At 37.7% G+C, this 14,426-nt stretch overlaps 2 protein-coding genes across 5 annotated transcripts in view; one reads left to right on the top strand and one right to left on the bottom strand.

The window, feature by feature from the left end:
* casd1 (CAS1 domain containing 1) overlaps window positions 1-3,706 on the top strand; it is a 96,202-nt gene extending 92,496 nt beyond the window's left edge. Inside the window, exon 18 of the mRNA XM_069913660.1 lies at window positions 3,525-3,706. Within this exon, the coding sequence (XP_069769761.1) occupies window positions 3,525-3,635 (111 nt within the window). The 3' untranslated portion in view covers window positions 3,636-3,706. The remainder of the gene's footprint in view (window positions 1-3,524) is intronic.
* sgce (sarcoglycan, epsilon) overlaps window positions 107-14,426 on the bottom strand; it is a 58,252-nt gene continuing 43,932 nt past the window's right edge. For all 4 annotated transcript variants that reach the window (XM_069913662.1, XM_069913665.1, XM_069913663.1 and 1 more), the window contains 6 exons: window positions 13,744-13,906; window positions 11,596-11,807; window positions 11,109-11,135; window positions 3,897-4,088; window positions 2,825-2,868; window positions 107-463 (listed from right to left, as the gene is read on the bottom strand). In XM_069913662.1, the coding sequence (XP_069769763.1) occupies window positions 447-463; window positions 2,825-2,868; window positions 3,897-4,088; window positions 11,109-11,135; window positions 11,596-11,807; window positions 13,744-13,906 (655 nt within the window). In that variant the 3' untranslated portion in view covers window positions 107-446. The remainder of the gene's footprint in view (window positions 464-2,824; window positions 2,869-3,896; window positions 4,089-11,108; window positions 11,136-11,595; window positions 11,808-13,743; window positions 13,907-14,426) is intronic.

Raw genomic sequence — 14,426 nt, forward strand, 5'->3', positions numbered from 1 at the left:
TGTCCTGTATATATCTACAACTCCACGCTCATCAAGTTAACATTGTGGCTACAAGAGAGATCGGGTGAGATATAAATGAAAACCTTAAACAAATTTCAGAAACTGATAAAATGCAAGCTATTTATTAGCAGCACGTAGTAACTCATTTTGAACATTAAGTCATGACAAAACATTTTTTTCTACTTGCAATACAAACATTTCCTTTTTTAGCAAAAAACATAAAATTAAATTGCCTGAATAGTTCATGTGCAAAAAGCAAATACTGCAATTTTATGCTGGAATAAGATGTACAAAATATATTTGTGACATGCATTGGCAGTGTAAATTCAAAATAATACTCGTTAGCACACAGTAAAAGATCATACATTTGGTCAGTATACAGAAGAATAATAACCTTTCAAAGTAGAATCTGATATTAGGTAAATGCTTCATTCAGTTTTCCTTCCTCAGGTTTGCCATTTATCTATTTAAAAAGAAAATAATTAAATATGAAACACAAAATTACAAGCTAACTAACAGAAAAGTTTACTACTACCATCACCAAGCTCCAGAGCTGCCTTATAGATTGTGGGTGCTGATACTCCAGCTTCTGTTTTACTTGATCAAGTTGGACAAAATCCTAATGACTGAGCTGGTCAGGCCTTTTTGCTTTAAATAATCAAAGTCAATTCCTAAGGCCAAATTAGAAGCAGAAAATTAAAAAGTAAGTACTTCATTAAAGAAGTAAATCACAAAAATCTGTAGACACTGTGATTGAAGTAAAAACATTAAACAGCGTCCTTTATGTAGCAAAGGTAAAGATATATATATCTGACTTGAGCCGTTCAAAGTATGAGAAAATGCCAGCAGGCATCCGAACAAAAGGTGGGGGGTGGGTGGCAGAGGCAGGAGATGATAGGTGGAGAAAGGAAGGAGGGCAACGTGAGTGTGGAATGGAGTCTGGGTGAGAACATGGTTGTAGTACTTGAGAGCTGCAGGGGTTACAGATGGGGAGCAGTGGGAGAGAATCCTACCTAACTCCCTAAGGAGAGCAAAGGCAAACTTCTTCAGGGTAGGCCTCCCTTGGAGAGCTATTACATATCTGTAAACCTTGCTGAGAAGGTAATCTAAAGAGAAGGTGTAAGCCATTTATATTGGAAGACATTTCTTCATTGAGGATTGTGAATCTTTGGAATTCTCTATTTCACAGGGTTATTGGTGCCATCAGTACATTCTTGGGTAATAAAGGAATTGAGGGATGGGAGAGAGGATATGAAAATGACAAAAATTCAACTACTGTATAATCATACTGAATGGTGTAAAAGCTTTTCATATTCTCCTGATCCTACTTAAATTGTGATATCCAACAAACCTAATGTAGCTGGCTTTAATATAAATCTTTACTAACTTTAGTTGATTACTTTTTTTTAAAAAAATCACAAGTTTAAAATCATAACTGGTTGATTTGAATTTTTCTGTCCTGTTTGGACACAAGTCTGAAGACCAGCGTTTTTAATTCAAGGTCCTCTTCCCAGTGGTTATCCAGGATCTTAACTCCACCCCCACCCCCCCCCCCCCCCCCCATTACACTAACTACTGGCTGCTCTGGCACCACAAAAAGGATTGTCTGCACTATTTTCTTGCACAATGGTAGCTGTGGATATTTATGACCTATATAACTTATTTATCTTCTGTATTAATCTAATATATACTATTGTTTCTAATAAAATACCTGTTTAGCTGCAGCAAGTGAGAATTTCAATGCTTTATGTACATTGTACAGTGTATTTGACAATAAATTTATTGAACTAACTGCAAAGATTTTATTAAAATTTGTTTCCATGAATACAAGATGGGATTCATTTTTCATTTAATAGTTCATCACAAATGCAAAACTCATAAAAATGGAATTAAATTGGTCCAATTTGAAAGATACCCTGGTAATAGCTTGGGAGTCAAATCATAGATTTCTGTGCCATATCTTCTCTCATTCTGCACTCTCCAAAGAGGAGAAATGGTTTTTCAGCATATGATCCATTTCAAATTAATATTCCTAATCCATCATGTCATATTTATGCAGAAAAGTTTTTTTTAAATTGTAATCACTACCTTTACACATCAAAAAATTTCTGGTCACACTATTCAGAACAAGTCCTGTGACAATTTCAAGGTGACAAAAATGAAGCCAAATATCGTCATTGTACTGGAATAACCCAATGTCATTACTAAGGGATATCATTTAGGAAACAGATTTATATCTGTAATGACAGTAAATTATTTACAATCTAATTAATAACACATGGAAGCAGGCAAATGCCAAAAAAACTATCTTTTCACATTTTCTATTTTGCAGGTGTTATTTAAGTTAAATGGTTAAAAAAAACCCAAGAATTGAATTTCGAATAAAATTATCAATTTTTAATTTTTTTTTTAATTTTTTTTTTTTATAAACACTGGTTCATACTTGCCTCAAATTGCAGAAATGTCGACATACAAAATTCTCCTCCAATCAGGAAAGCAAAAATGGAGGAAAAGATCTGATTATGGATGAAGAACTTTACGTTTTGTTTTAAAACTATGCACACTGACAAGAAAACAAAATCTGCTGCTAAGTGGCAATTGATTTTATGAAAATGCATAAATGGATGTAAACTTTCTACATCATTGCACAAAAATGGGACTGAAGTGTTCTTGTCCTATGACATTTTGATTGAACAATAACAAAAATCACACATTATTACCCAAAAGGGGTGATTTTCACTGTTCTTCAATTATGTGACATGGTAATTGACGTGATAGTGGTTTGAACAGGTGATGGCTGGCGATACGGATGTTGGATACTGACCTGCACCTTGCTGTTGAGGCAGCTGTGTCTGCAATGGGTGATTCCTGCAGAACAAGACACAATTTCATTCGCTAAAAATGAATTCAAATCAGATGCTGAATTTAGGGTGAAAAACAACTTTTGTCTACGTCAGTTTCCATTCAAAAGCTCAATTTTCTTGTTTTTTTTTAATAATATATATGTCATTCATGAGTACATTGAAGGAAATCATTGCCAAACCATTATTTTAAAACCAAAGGCCATAAAATATTAAGAAAAACAATTTAGACATACAGCCCAATACAAGCCGGTTACTGTGGTGTATGTATAAATTAGAACAAATTTAAAGGTTGGCCCCCTTGGTGTAGAGAATGTTAATGTGCTGGACATTTCAAGATCATGAAAGAGGTGATGCTGGGTTTTTGGAAGGACCATGAAGGTGGACAAGTCTTTTGATCCTCATGGGAGACATTGTATTCACAGATGCTGTCTGACCTGCTTTGTTTCACCAGTAGTTTGTACTGTACAATCTTTCTTGTCACTGGGGAATTCTAGGAGTATAGTGGGTCAGGGGAAGCAAAGGGAATCTGGCAATTATGCCAGCAAGGGAGTGAGGTTCTATATGATGTTAAAAAACCCAGACGTATTAATGTTGAACATTAGCTGTAAAGAAATGAATGTACAAGGTACAGTCGATTGATTAAATTTCTCAACCACACAGGTCATAAATGTAAAGCTGGCTCTCAAGATGCAAAGAAATACAAATATTCTGCTTTTGCGATCACTTGTGTTGAAGACTGTGATAGTACAGATCTATCACCAATGTATATAGTGTATATAGTTACAGTATCTAGACTGTGCTTACAGCGATTGGCTGAGAGCTTAGCCACGCCTACTGTCTGGGCCTTAAAGGGATGTGTCCCTAGCCAGGTCGGATCATTCCGGACTGGTCGGCCACCTGTGAAGAGCTCCTGTCTTTTGCTAATAAAAGCCTTGGTTTGGATCAACAAGTCTTTGATTCTTTCGACGAGCTCTACAAAGACAAAACTAAATTCTGCCTTATCTAATAATGTATTATTAAATAAGAACTCACTGTTGTGTCTGCATGAGAGGCATGTTGGAAGTGTCACAGTTGTCTGATTGGTGAAGGGGTGGCATGATCTCACCAGTTACTGGATTAAACACTGGCAGTGTGGAGAGAGGCCAAGCTGCTTCACGGTTCTTCGACATGTTTCGAAGTTCCTTGGTTGATTTTTGGATGGAACTGTGATGAACCAACTGGATGCTGAGGAAACGTGAAAATAGAAAGTAAAAAGATTACGTATAAAATGTTAAACCTCAATATTGCTCATTATTGTCTTGGAAATTAGCTTTGGACTATCATCAACACTGCTAATCAATGGCAACAGTGAAACATGAAGGTCTGCAGATACTGAAACTATAGTAACAACACAAAAATACTGGAGGAACTCAGCAGACCACAAAGTATTGATAGGAGACAAAGATACATTACTGTCATTTCCTGCAGGTGCCCAAATGAAAAGGCTGGGGAGAAGGAAAGAAAGGGCAGAGAGAGCATACAAGACATTATTTGGAGAATAGGAAAGAAGAAATGTGATTGTGGGGCGGGGGCGGGGGGGGGGGGTCGGTGGTTGGCTCTGAATACAGAGCTGGGGGAAACGAGGCAGCAAAAAGGAAAGTGGAAAAGAAAGGGGAAAGAGATAAAGGGATAGATGAGGAGGGGAGGAAAGACTAAAGGAAACTGGGGGTTGATGTAAATGCCACCCGGTTTGATGGTGGCCAGGCAGAATACGAGGTGTTGTTCCTCCAATTTGCAGGTTGTGTCTGGCAGTGCATAAGACCATGGACAGGTAATGGAGAGGATTGAAATGGATGGCCACTGGGAGATCCACACTATCACTCCGGACAGAACTGAGGTGCCCAACAAAGCGATCTTGCAATCTGCATCCATTTTGTCCAACGTGGAGGAGATCACAATGGGAGCACTAGAAACAGTAAATGTTCCCTGCAGAAACACAAGATGCTTCATTTTGAAGGTCTGTTTGGGCCCTGAATGGTAGCGAGGGAGTAGGTACAGGCGCAAGTATACGCCTCCTCCAGTCACTGGGGTAGATGCCAACGGGGCAATTGGTGGGAAGGGAGGAGTGGAAGAGGAAGTCATGAGGGGCAGTTCCTGGGGAAGTTAGAAAGGGGACGAGAAAGGAAGAGAGGTCTGATGGTGGGATAATGCAGTAGGTGGAGGAGATGGCAGAGGAGGATGTGTTGAATGCAAAGGTTGATGGAGTGGTAGATGAAGACGAGGAATCCCATCCCCGTTGTACGTGGGGGCAAAGGGGCCAGTGCAGATGTGCAAGTAATGAACACTATATGAGTGATGGTCTAGTTGATGGTAGTAGAGGGGAAGCCATGTTTTTTTGAACATCTCGGGTGACCTGACATGAAAGACTTTGTCCTGGGTGCATATACAATACATCCATCCATTGTGGTCTCCTCTGTGTTGGATAGAGTGGGAGATGGCTTTGTTGAATACCTTGGGTTTATCTCCCAGTGGCCATCCATTTTAATTCCCCACCCAATTCCCTTGTGGACATGCCTGTCTATGGTCTTATGCACTGGCAAACTGAGAAGACCGGCAAATTGGAGGAATGGCCCCTCGTATTCCATTTTGGCACCCTCCAGCCAGCTGGCATTAACATCAACTTCTCTGGTTTCTGTTCCCCCCCACCCCCAAGTCAAACACCACCTCACCCAATCAATTCTCATTTTCCTTCTGTCCATATCCAATTAACACATTTTAGCTGTACTCCCCTGCTCTTTCTCCCCAACCTTTTAATTCGGGCACCTGTCTACTTTTTACCTTGACAAAGGCGTCGGGCCCAAAATATCGACTATATATTTTTACCTCCTACGGATGCTGCCACACCTGCTAAGTTCCTCCAGCATTTCTGTGTCAATGGCAATAGTTGCAGCACAATACATTTATATTAAATTCTTGTGTCTGCTTTTGACACAGAAATCAGCCTATCCAAAATAAGCAATCCAACTGGCCAATTCAAAATCTAGACTGAGAAATACTATTGTTAGACAGGTTCTTCCTTATAGTATCTTCATTTTTAACCTTATGATTGCTAGTTCAGCCTTCAATTTGCTATCATGTTTCTGTGACTAAGACCCACAGAGGGTTTTCTTCAGAAATAGTACAAATTTTAACTTCTAAAAAATAATCCCATTAGAATATGATTGATCTTTGTTGCACTATAAATGTACAATTATTTGGATTTTTACAATGTTTAAAAATGCAACTAGAACTTTCATTCAACCCAGGTTGGAAATGGGTAGAATCAGGTTTAAAATATGCAATTTGAATGGGGATACAGAATACTGAAGAAGATGCCCACCCAGATTTTCTTTAGAGGTGGCTTGATTGGCAATCAAAGAGATCTTAAAAGTGGATATAACCCTACAACCTGGTGAGATGTATCCTAGCTCACAAGAAGAGGTAAGGGAGGAGATTATGGGAACCTACAAAGCATTTATTCATCTTTGTTGGTCACAAGGAAGGTGCTAGATGATTGGAAGTCAAAATATATGGTACTTTTAATCAAAGACATTTGGACTAGGTCAGGTAATTACATACCTCCTGTCCAACATCAACATCAGGGATGTTACTGAACAAAAAATGCTTTACAGAAGTCCATACATACTACATCCACTGTTCTATCCTCAATAATCTTCATCACTCCTCTACAAAGTTAATAAAGACAGTTAGAAACTATCTTGCCCTGTATAAAGCCATGCTATCTTTTTGTCTATCCCCAACTTCTTGTTTTGCTACATGCGAGTAGATCTTATGTTAAGATCTTATCCTAAGAATCTTATCTAATAATTTCTAAACCACTCGTATAATTTCCTGATTTTGTTTAAGAGCAATTGAAACAAATAACAACAATGGCTATTCTTCAGTTCTCTGGGATGACCCCTGTGACTATAGGTGACAAAAATCCCTGTCAAAGTCTTCATGTTCTTCCTGTTGTCTCACTCAATAACCTGGGATACATCACCTGAATGTTCTCAGGTAACACACATCTCATCCTCCTTCATATCAACATGTCCCAGAATATCAGCATACCTTCCATGATCTCTATCATCCATGGCCTTCTCCTTGGTAAATATCATTGCAAATTTAATACCTCATCCAATTCCACAGACTCCAACAATATTTTCCCCTATTCCCTTTTTTTTTAGGCTTTTCATGTATTGGGATTTTCCTTAATTCTACTCCACAAGGAAATTTCATGGCCCCTATGAGCCCTTCGAATTCCTTGCTTAAGTTCCTTCCTTCTTGCTTTCAAGAACTCTGTTCAATTTCAGCTTCCTTTAACTTACAAATGCTTCCTTTACCTCTCTGACTAAATTTCCAAAAGCTTTCTTCATTCAAGGTTCAAACATTTTGCTGTTGTCTTTCTTCCTCACTGGAACATGTTGGTCCTGGATTCTGACCAGCTAGCGTTTAAATTACTGTCACACATCAGATATGGACTTGCCCTACAAGTGATGCTCTCAAGCTATACTACCCAGTTCCTGTTGTAATCAATCGTCACCCAAATGAGCACTTACTCTTGAGGTCTAGATTTAGCCATAAACAGTCTGAAAACAAGATATTATGGTCACTTTTTTTTTAAAATACTTTTTCCAATAAAACTCCAATCACCTCAGATCATTATTCCAATACAAATTCTTACATAGCCATTTGATTAGACTATCTACAAAGTTAGACTGTCAAGAAAAATTCCTGGAAGTACCAAGCAAATTCTTCTGGCACTAAGGGAGTCCCCATCAATATTGGAGAAATTTAAATTACCCACTAAAACAAATCTCATTTTCGTATCTTTCCAAAATCTGCCCACATATCTGTTTCACTACATCCCACTAGCTAAGGGGTGATTTGAATGAATGCATGGTAAATGGATCAACAAAGCTTTTAGTGGGATATTGGACCACTTGAACAAAAGAACAGAATATTGATGCACAATTCCTTGAAAACCGCATCACAGACAAATAAGGTCATATCAAAAGTTTTTGGTGCATTGGCCTTGATAAAAGTATTGAGTACAACAGTTGCCATGTTGTGTTGAAGCTGTACAAGTCATTGAGGCCAAATTTGGTGCATTGTGTGCAGTTTTGGCTACCTACCTACAGAAAAGATATCAATAAAATTGAAAGAAACTTTACAAGTATATTGCCAGAATTTGAGGAGCTGAGTTATAGGGAAAGGATGAATAGTTTAGAACCTGGAAAATAAAGGAAGATGTGATAGAGGAAAAGATAAGATCAATGAAAGCAGGCTTTTTCCACAAAGGATAGGTGAGACTAGAGGACATGGGTTAAGGATGAAAGGTAAACTGCTTAAGGGGAACATTGGAGGAACAACTTCATTCAAGAGGGTGTTGAACATGTGGAACAACCTGCCAGCAGAAGTGGTGAATGCAAGTATGATTTCAACATTTAGGAGAAATGTGGATGGATGCATGGATGGGAGGGCTATGAGGGTTGTGGTCTGGTGGCAGATCAATGGGATAAGGCAGATTGAAGATCTGGGATCAATTCAGAAAATGTTTTGGGCTTATGGGATTTATAGTTGCAAGACCTAGAAAATCTAATTATTTATTTCAACCAGCTATTTTAGATCCCAATTTTCAAGAAGAAATTTTTTGGGTATTAATAATTTTAAAGATTTTTTTAATGTACAACATTTTATACCTCTTCAACAATTGGGGGCAATATTTAACCTATCAAATAGACATTGTTTCAGATACTATCAAATTCAACATTTTGTTCGCTCTAAGCTTTTAACATTTCCTACTCTTCCTGACCCAAATTTTAATCGATGAACTCTTCGAGTTACAATTTACTCATAAAGGCATAGTACCTGCTTTACATTGTGAACGACTGAATATGAAAGAATTTCTTTAAGTGGAATTAAGACTGAATGGGAGAATGATCTGAATATCTCTTTCTCAAAGGAAGAATGCACTTCAATTTTGGGCCTGATTTACGATTCATCATTCGTGCTGGGCATAGTCTTATTCAATTCGAAGTGCTACATCATGTACATTTCTTCAAAGTCAAACTTGCTCGAACTTATTCTGATATTAGTTCACTTTGTGTCAAGTGTAAAATATTCTATGTATCTTTGTTACATATGTTTTGGATTGGCCCTAATTTGCAAAAATATTGGACTGACATTTTTCAACCATATTTAGGATCACTTTAGATCCATGTCCAGTAATTGCACTATTTGGTTTTTCTAAAGATATAAATATTATTTTATCCTCTAATCAAAGTCAGGTTATAGCATTCTCCACTTTTTTGGCAAGAGCAATTCTGTTAAAATGGAAAGATGAGTTCCCACCTACACATAATCAATAGCTATTAGATATTATGTCCTTTTTAAATCTGGAGAAAATTAGACATAATGTCACAAAAATCAAGATTTCTTTTGCTAAGTCTTGGGGCCCCATTTATAGCTCACTTCCATAATTTGACTAATTATGGGCAAAGATGAATGTTGCTGGGTGTGCTTGTTTGGATCCCCTGAGGCTACTTGTTGTGATTTAACACTGCACACAATATGAATTTTAACCTTGATTGCTGTGGGTTTGAATTTTTTTCTCCTTTTTTCTTTTCATTTTTTCTTATCTCTTATATTGTATGTATTACTATTTATTGGATTTCGAATTAAGTATATTACTACTGTACCATGTTATTATTTGTAAATCTACAAAGGTTTCATTGCAATTGATTTACTATTTTTCTGATAAAACTCAAGAAAAATAATTTTAAAAGAATAATAGTTTGGCACAGACTCCAATAAAAAAAAAACAAGACTTAAGGCCAGAGAGGAGTTGAGGTAGGGAAGAGACAAAAAGCAACTAGAAGGGCTCTGTATTTTGATTTTAAAGATTAGTAGTCGCTCAGTACTATGAAGAGAAACATTTAGACTAGTGGTTCTCAACCTTTTTCTTTCCACCCACATACCATCTTAAGCAATCCCTTACTAATCACAGAGCACCTATGGCATAGGGAATACTTAAAGTGGTATGTGAGTGGAAAGAATAAGGTTGAGAACCACTGATTTAGGCTGTCTGAAACCATAGCCTGTATTCACATTGAAATAGAACACCAATTAAAGCACACAGGAGTTCAAACAATGTCTGGGTCACCTTAACTTTTCAACTCATTAACCTTTTTAAGCAGAAATTGTTTGGAAACAATTATCCCACCCTCTTCCCTCTAACATATGGAACTCTCAAGCATTTTCATTTTTAAAAACATCTTCAGAATCATTTGATAACATATTTTATTTTGTGCTTAATTTAAATGGTCATCAGTCATTCCTGGCAGATATGAGAGAACATTTCCTTTTTCTCTCTCCCTCTTCATAACTGTTGCTGGCTGAAAGCCATGTTCTGTTTCTATTCTTGAAAGCTAACTTTCTCTATATCTCTTGAGTCGACAAGAATTTCCAGTGTTTTGTCTTTTTTCAGCTATAGCTGGAGTGCTGTCAACTTCCAACACCTGAGACATGTGCCCTGAGCACAAACTTGGGATGGTTGACTGTGGGAGTAGATATGTTTTCTTCTGTTAAGAATGGCCAGCACTTGCATGGCACAAAACCATTACAGCCACACGTCCCTACTCTTAATCTCAGAATCACACCAACTGAGAGCTTGCATGGATGGCAACCAAGAGCAAGCTCATGGCCTAATGGTCATAGAATTCCAGCTGAAGGCAATAATGATTCTTCTGAACAAGTGCTAGAAGCTAAATGTACTCAGTTATAATGATACAGGACTCTTGAAAATAGAAGTCTTCTTTAAAAAAAAATGTGAAAATGGAATACAATTCCACTGCAATAATCAAAGCAAGATAGTTACATTCCCTCAAAAGTAATTTATTATTTAGATTGAGAATTAAGAGATGTCTAATGTGGTAAAAGGTGCAGTATTTCATTCCAAACAGATGCACTTTTCTATACTTGAAAAGCTAAGACATTGAGCAAGAGCTCATTTGCTATGTTGTCAACGTGCTAACTGCAATAATTCCTCACTATGGGCCAGCAGTATGAAATGAACTATGAGAAGTGTAAAAACTCAAAAGGACACACAAGGATGGAACAGACTCTGAAGCCAACAGTAGCAGATTATGGTTTGATAAAACAAAAAAGTGTAACTAAAAGCTAAAAATGTTCAATTTGAAACATAACAGGAAAAAAGACACTTACTCTGGTGTTTGCATGTCTCTCTTTTGCCTAGGAACAAAACAAAATTAATGAATTAAATAATAGGCATTGGTATTTGAAACATCAAAAAGTATTTGCATATTGGTGGACCCACCTTTGGCAGATGTTGAGAAGATGATCATTGAATGCTCTTGTCAGTATCTGCCTGCAAGTTTAGGGCCAGAGCAACTGCACATACAAACACGTGACAACCAAACAGAAATGGACACAAAATGAAACAGACGCAAAAGCTTGAGAAAATAAATTTGCATGGATGGAGCTGAAATATGAACTCATGCAATGATATGGAGAGAATTTGTTTTCTACCTGCTTCTAATAACCTGTGATATTATTAGTAGCAACTGAAATAGAACAAGTAAAACCTTTTGCAGCAGTTTTTCTAAAGATCACAATTAAGTGTCTGGGAACTCTTTTGTAAAGATATTCGGCTTTGGGTGTCAGTGCTTGTGCAGAAGTGTGAGGTACTTACACTCCTTCTCGACGACAGAACATGATGTAACCAAGAATAATAAACAGGACCAGGGCAACAGCAATTGGTACTGCAAGTGTAATGACAAAGTCTGTGTAATAATCCTTGCTCTTCAGGTTAGTTAAAGGTGGCTTATACTCTCCGTCATCAGGCAGGATACCATCTCCCCGAACTACTTCATGGGCCACAGAAGGAGTCTTTGATTTATCAACCTGCCATCAAATTGCAAGAAAATAAAAATGCATCTTCATGTTCATGTTTTAAATAAATTTCCATTAAATATGCTGGTGCACCACAAGTTAAGAATTGGGTGACTTAGAAGTGATAAGTTTTTCCATCTCCAATCTGAACCAATGTTTAATTGTATGAACTGCAGGTCAATATAGTGTAGAAGCAATACACCTATTAGCCATTTTAACTTTGTTCCTCTGTCCCTTTGAGATTGTATGAGTAGAATTAAGATGGATCCTTCCACGTCAATTTCATAATGTTTGTATTAGGGTAAAAATAAGGCAAAATCTTGACAACTACATAAGAATGGCATCTCAGCACTGATTAACTCCGTGTCTCAATTTTCCAGAACTGGTATTATACCCAACCATATACTGTAAAGGTTTATCCATAGACCCAGTCAGGAGTATACAGTAAGCCCTTAATAGCGTCGTTTCAATACAACATTGATGAGAAAAAAATTCAAAAATATCGCAGTATTTTACCTCAATATAAAATTGGATTCATTTACCATAGTTTCACTAACTTTCCAAGCATGTATCAACAACATTAAGTGAGGACCTCCTGCATACGATGAAAGGTTAAAAATGGCCAGGCCCAAGGGTTAATAAGGATATTTGAACATTGTGTTTAGTTGAGGTTCCCTCAAAAACTGAAAGACTATTATCTAAATTATCTTAATGTTCTGCATGAGCAAATCATCTCAATTCTTACTAACAGCAGAAGCATGTTTTTTTTCATTAACCAGTTTCATTATTTATAGCTTCACGGGAATTTTTTTTGTGCTTTGGTAGGTTTCCATATTTTGTATTATCCAACTGCATTTATAAATCTTCATTTAATAAATGTTAAAAGGTGGCAATTTGATTTTTACATTTAACCAAAACATCCTTATACCAAGAGGAGAAAAAGTTGGCAATTTTGCTGCAGTTTGAAGATGGGATGATTTTATAAAGGAACACTATTGCACAGGAACAGATCTATCGACTCATCTCATCCATGCCAAAATATTTTTCCGCCTACCCCCATCGGCCTGCACCGGACTATAGCCCTCCCCACCCCTCCCATCCACGTACCTATCCACATTTCTTTTAAAGGTTGAAATCAAACCAGCATCCACTGCTTCCACTGGCAGCTCATTCCACACTCTCATCACCCTCTGAGTGAAGATGTTCCCCCAAACATTCCCTTTAAAAATCCCACCATTCATCTATAACCCATGTTTTTATCTCACTCAACCTCAATGGAAAAAGCCTGCTTTAATTTACTCTATCCATCCCCCCTCAAAATTTTGCATACCTTTATCAACCCTCCCCTCATTCTCCAATGCGCCGGCGAATAAAGTCCTAACATATTCAACCTTTCCTTATAACTCAGCCCTTCAAGCCTTGGAAACATCCTTGTAAATATTTTTTGCACTCTTTCAATCTTATTAATCTTTCTTGTAGGTTGGTGACCAAAACTGCACACAACACTCTAAATTTGGCCACCCCAAATTCTAGGTGTTACTGTGCAATTAACACAAAGTAATACAGGTAGTCCTAAACTTACAATGGGGTTGCGTTCCGGCACTCCTATCAGATGTCGAAAAAAATCATAAGTCAAAAATGAGTCAGGAGAGAGCAGGGCAGTGGAATCAGTGTCGGGACTGATACAGCGCTATTGGAAGACATTGAAAATTCAAAGTACAGTACAGATTTGAACCATCGTAAAATCATAAGTCTGGGACTACCTGTACTCATAAATAATCCCGTTTAAAAACAAAGTATCAAAGTGGATATGATTTGCTTGGAGAGAGTGAATGCAACTCATAAATAATCCCGTTTAAAAACAAAGTATCAAAGTGGATATGATTTGCTTGGAGAGAGTGAATGCAAAAAAGCTTTATAAAATCACTGGGGATGGTTTATGACTTACCAAAGACAGTTTACACCAGTCAATGTCAAATTGGGCTCTGAATTTCTTATCACAGCTTATGCTGGGTTGCATCTCCTGGCTACACTTTTGCTGGTTCTGAGGAGTCTCCACCTCTCTGAGACACGATGAAAATGCCATATCTGTACCCACCATGACATAAACCCTGTGCAGTAAGAATACCAATAGTTGTGATTGTAGTAATGAAGAAACCTGTGAAATAAGCCACTAAATATGGCTGGTTAATATCTAATAAAATTTACGGCTTTAACATGGCAAATTCATAAAAAGTCACATGGGTTTATGACATACAAAACAGACAGGAAAAAGTCCAGTGGATATCTGGTCAATTAGCAAGGGATGAATAAAACAAGTCAGCACCTCTACTTCTGGAGGTTTGGTATGACATCAGAAACCCTGGCAAATTTCTAGAGGAGTGGTAGAAAGTGTGCACCATGGTCTGCTATGGGAACACCAATACCCCTGAGCGTAAAGCCCTCCAAAAGACAGAGAGCACAGCCCAGGGCATCACAGGCAAAACCCTTCCCACTACTGTGTACATCTACGGGGAATGCTGCTGTCAGAGGGCAGCAGCCATCATCAAAGACCCTCACCATCCAGCACACATTCTGTTCTCACTGCTCCCATCAGGAAAGAGTTATAGGTGTCACAAGACTCGCACCACG

This window comes from Narcine bancroftii, chromosome 1 (genome assembly GCF_036971445.1).
Source record: "Narcine bancroftii isolate sNarBan1 chromosome 1, sNarBan1.hap1, whole genome shotgun sequence".
NCBI classification, from domain to species: domain Eukaryota; kingdom Metazoa; phylum Chordata; class Chondrichthyes; order Torpediniformes; family Narcinidae; genus Narcine; species Narcine bancroftii.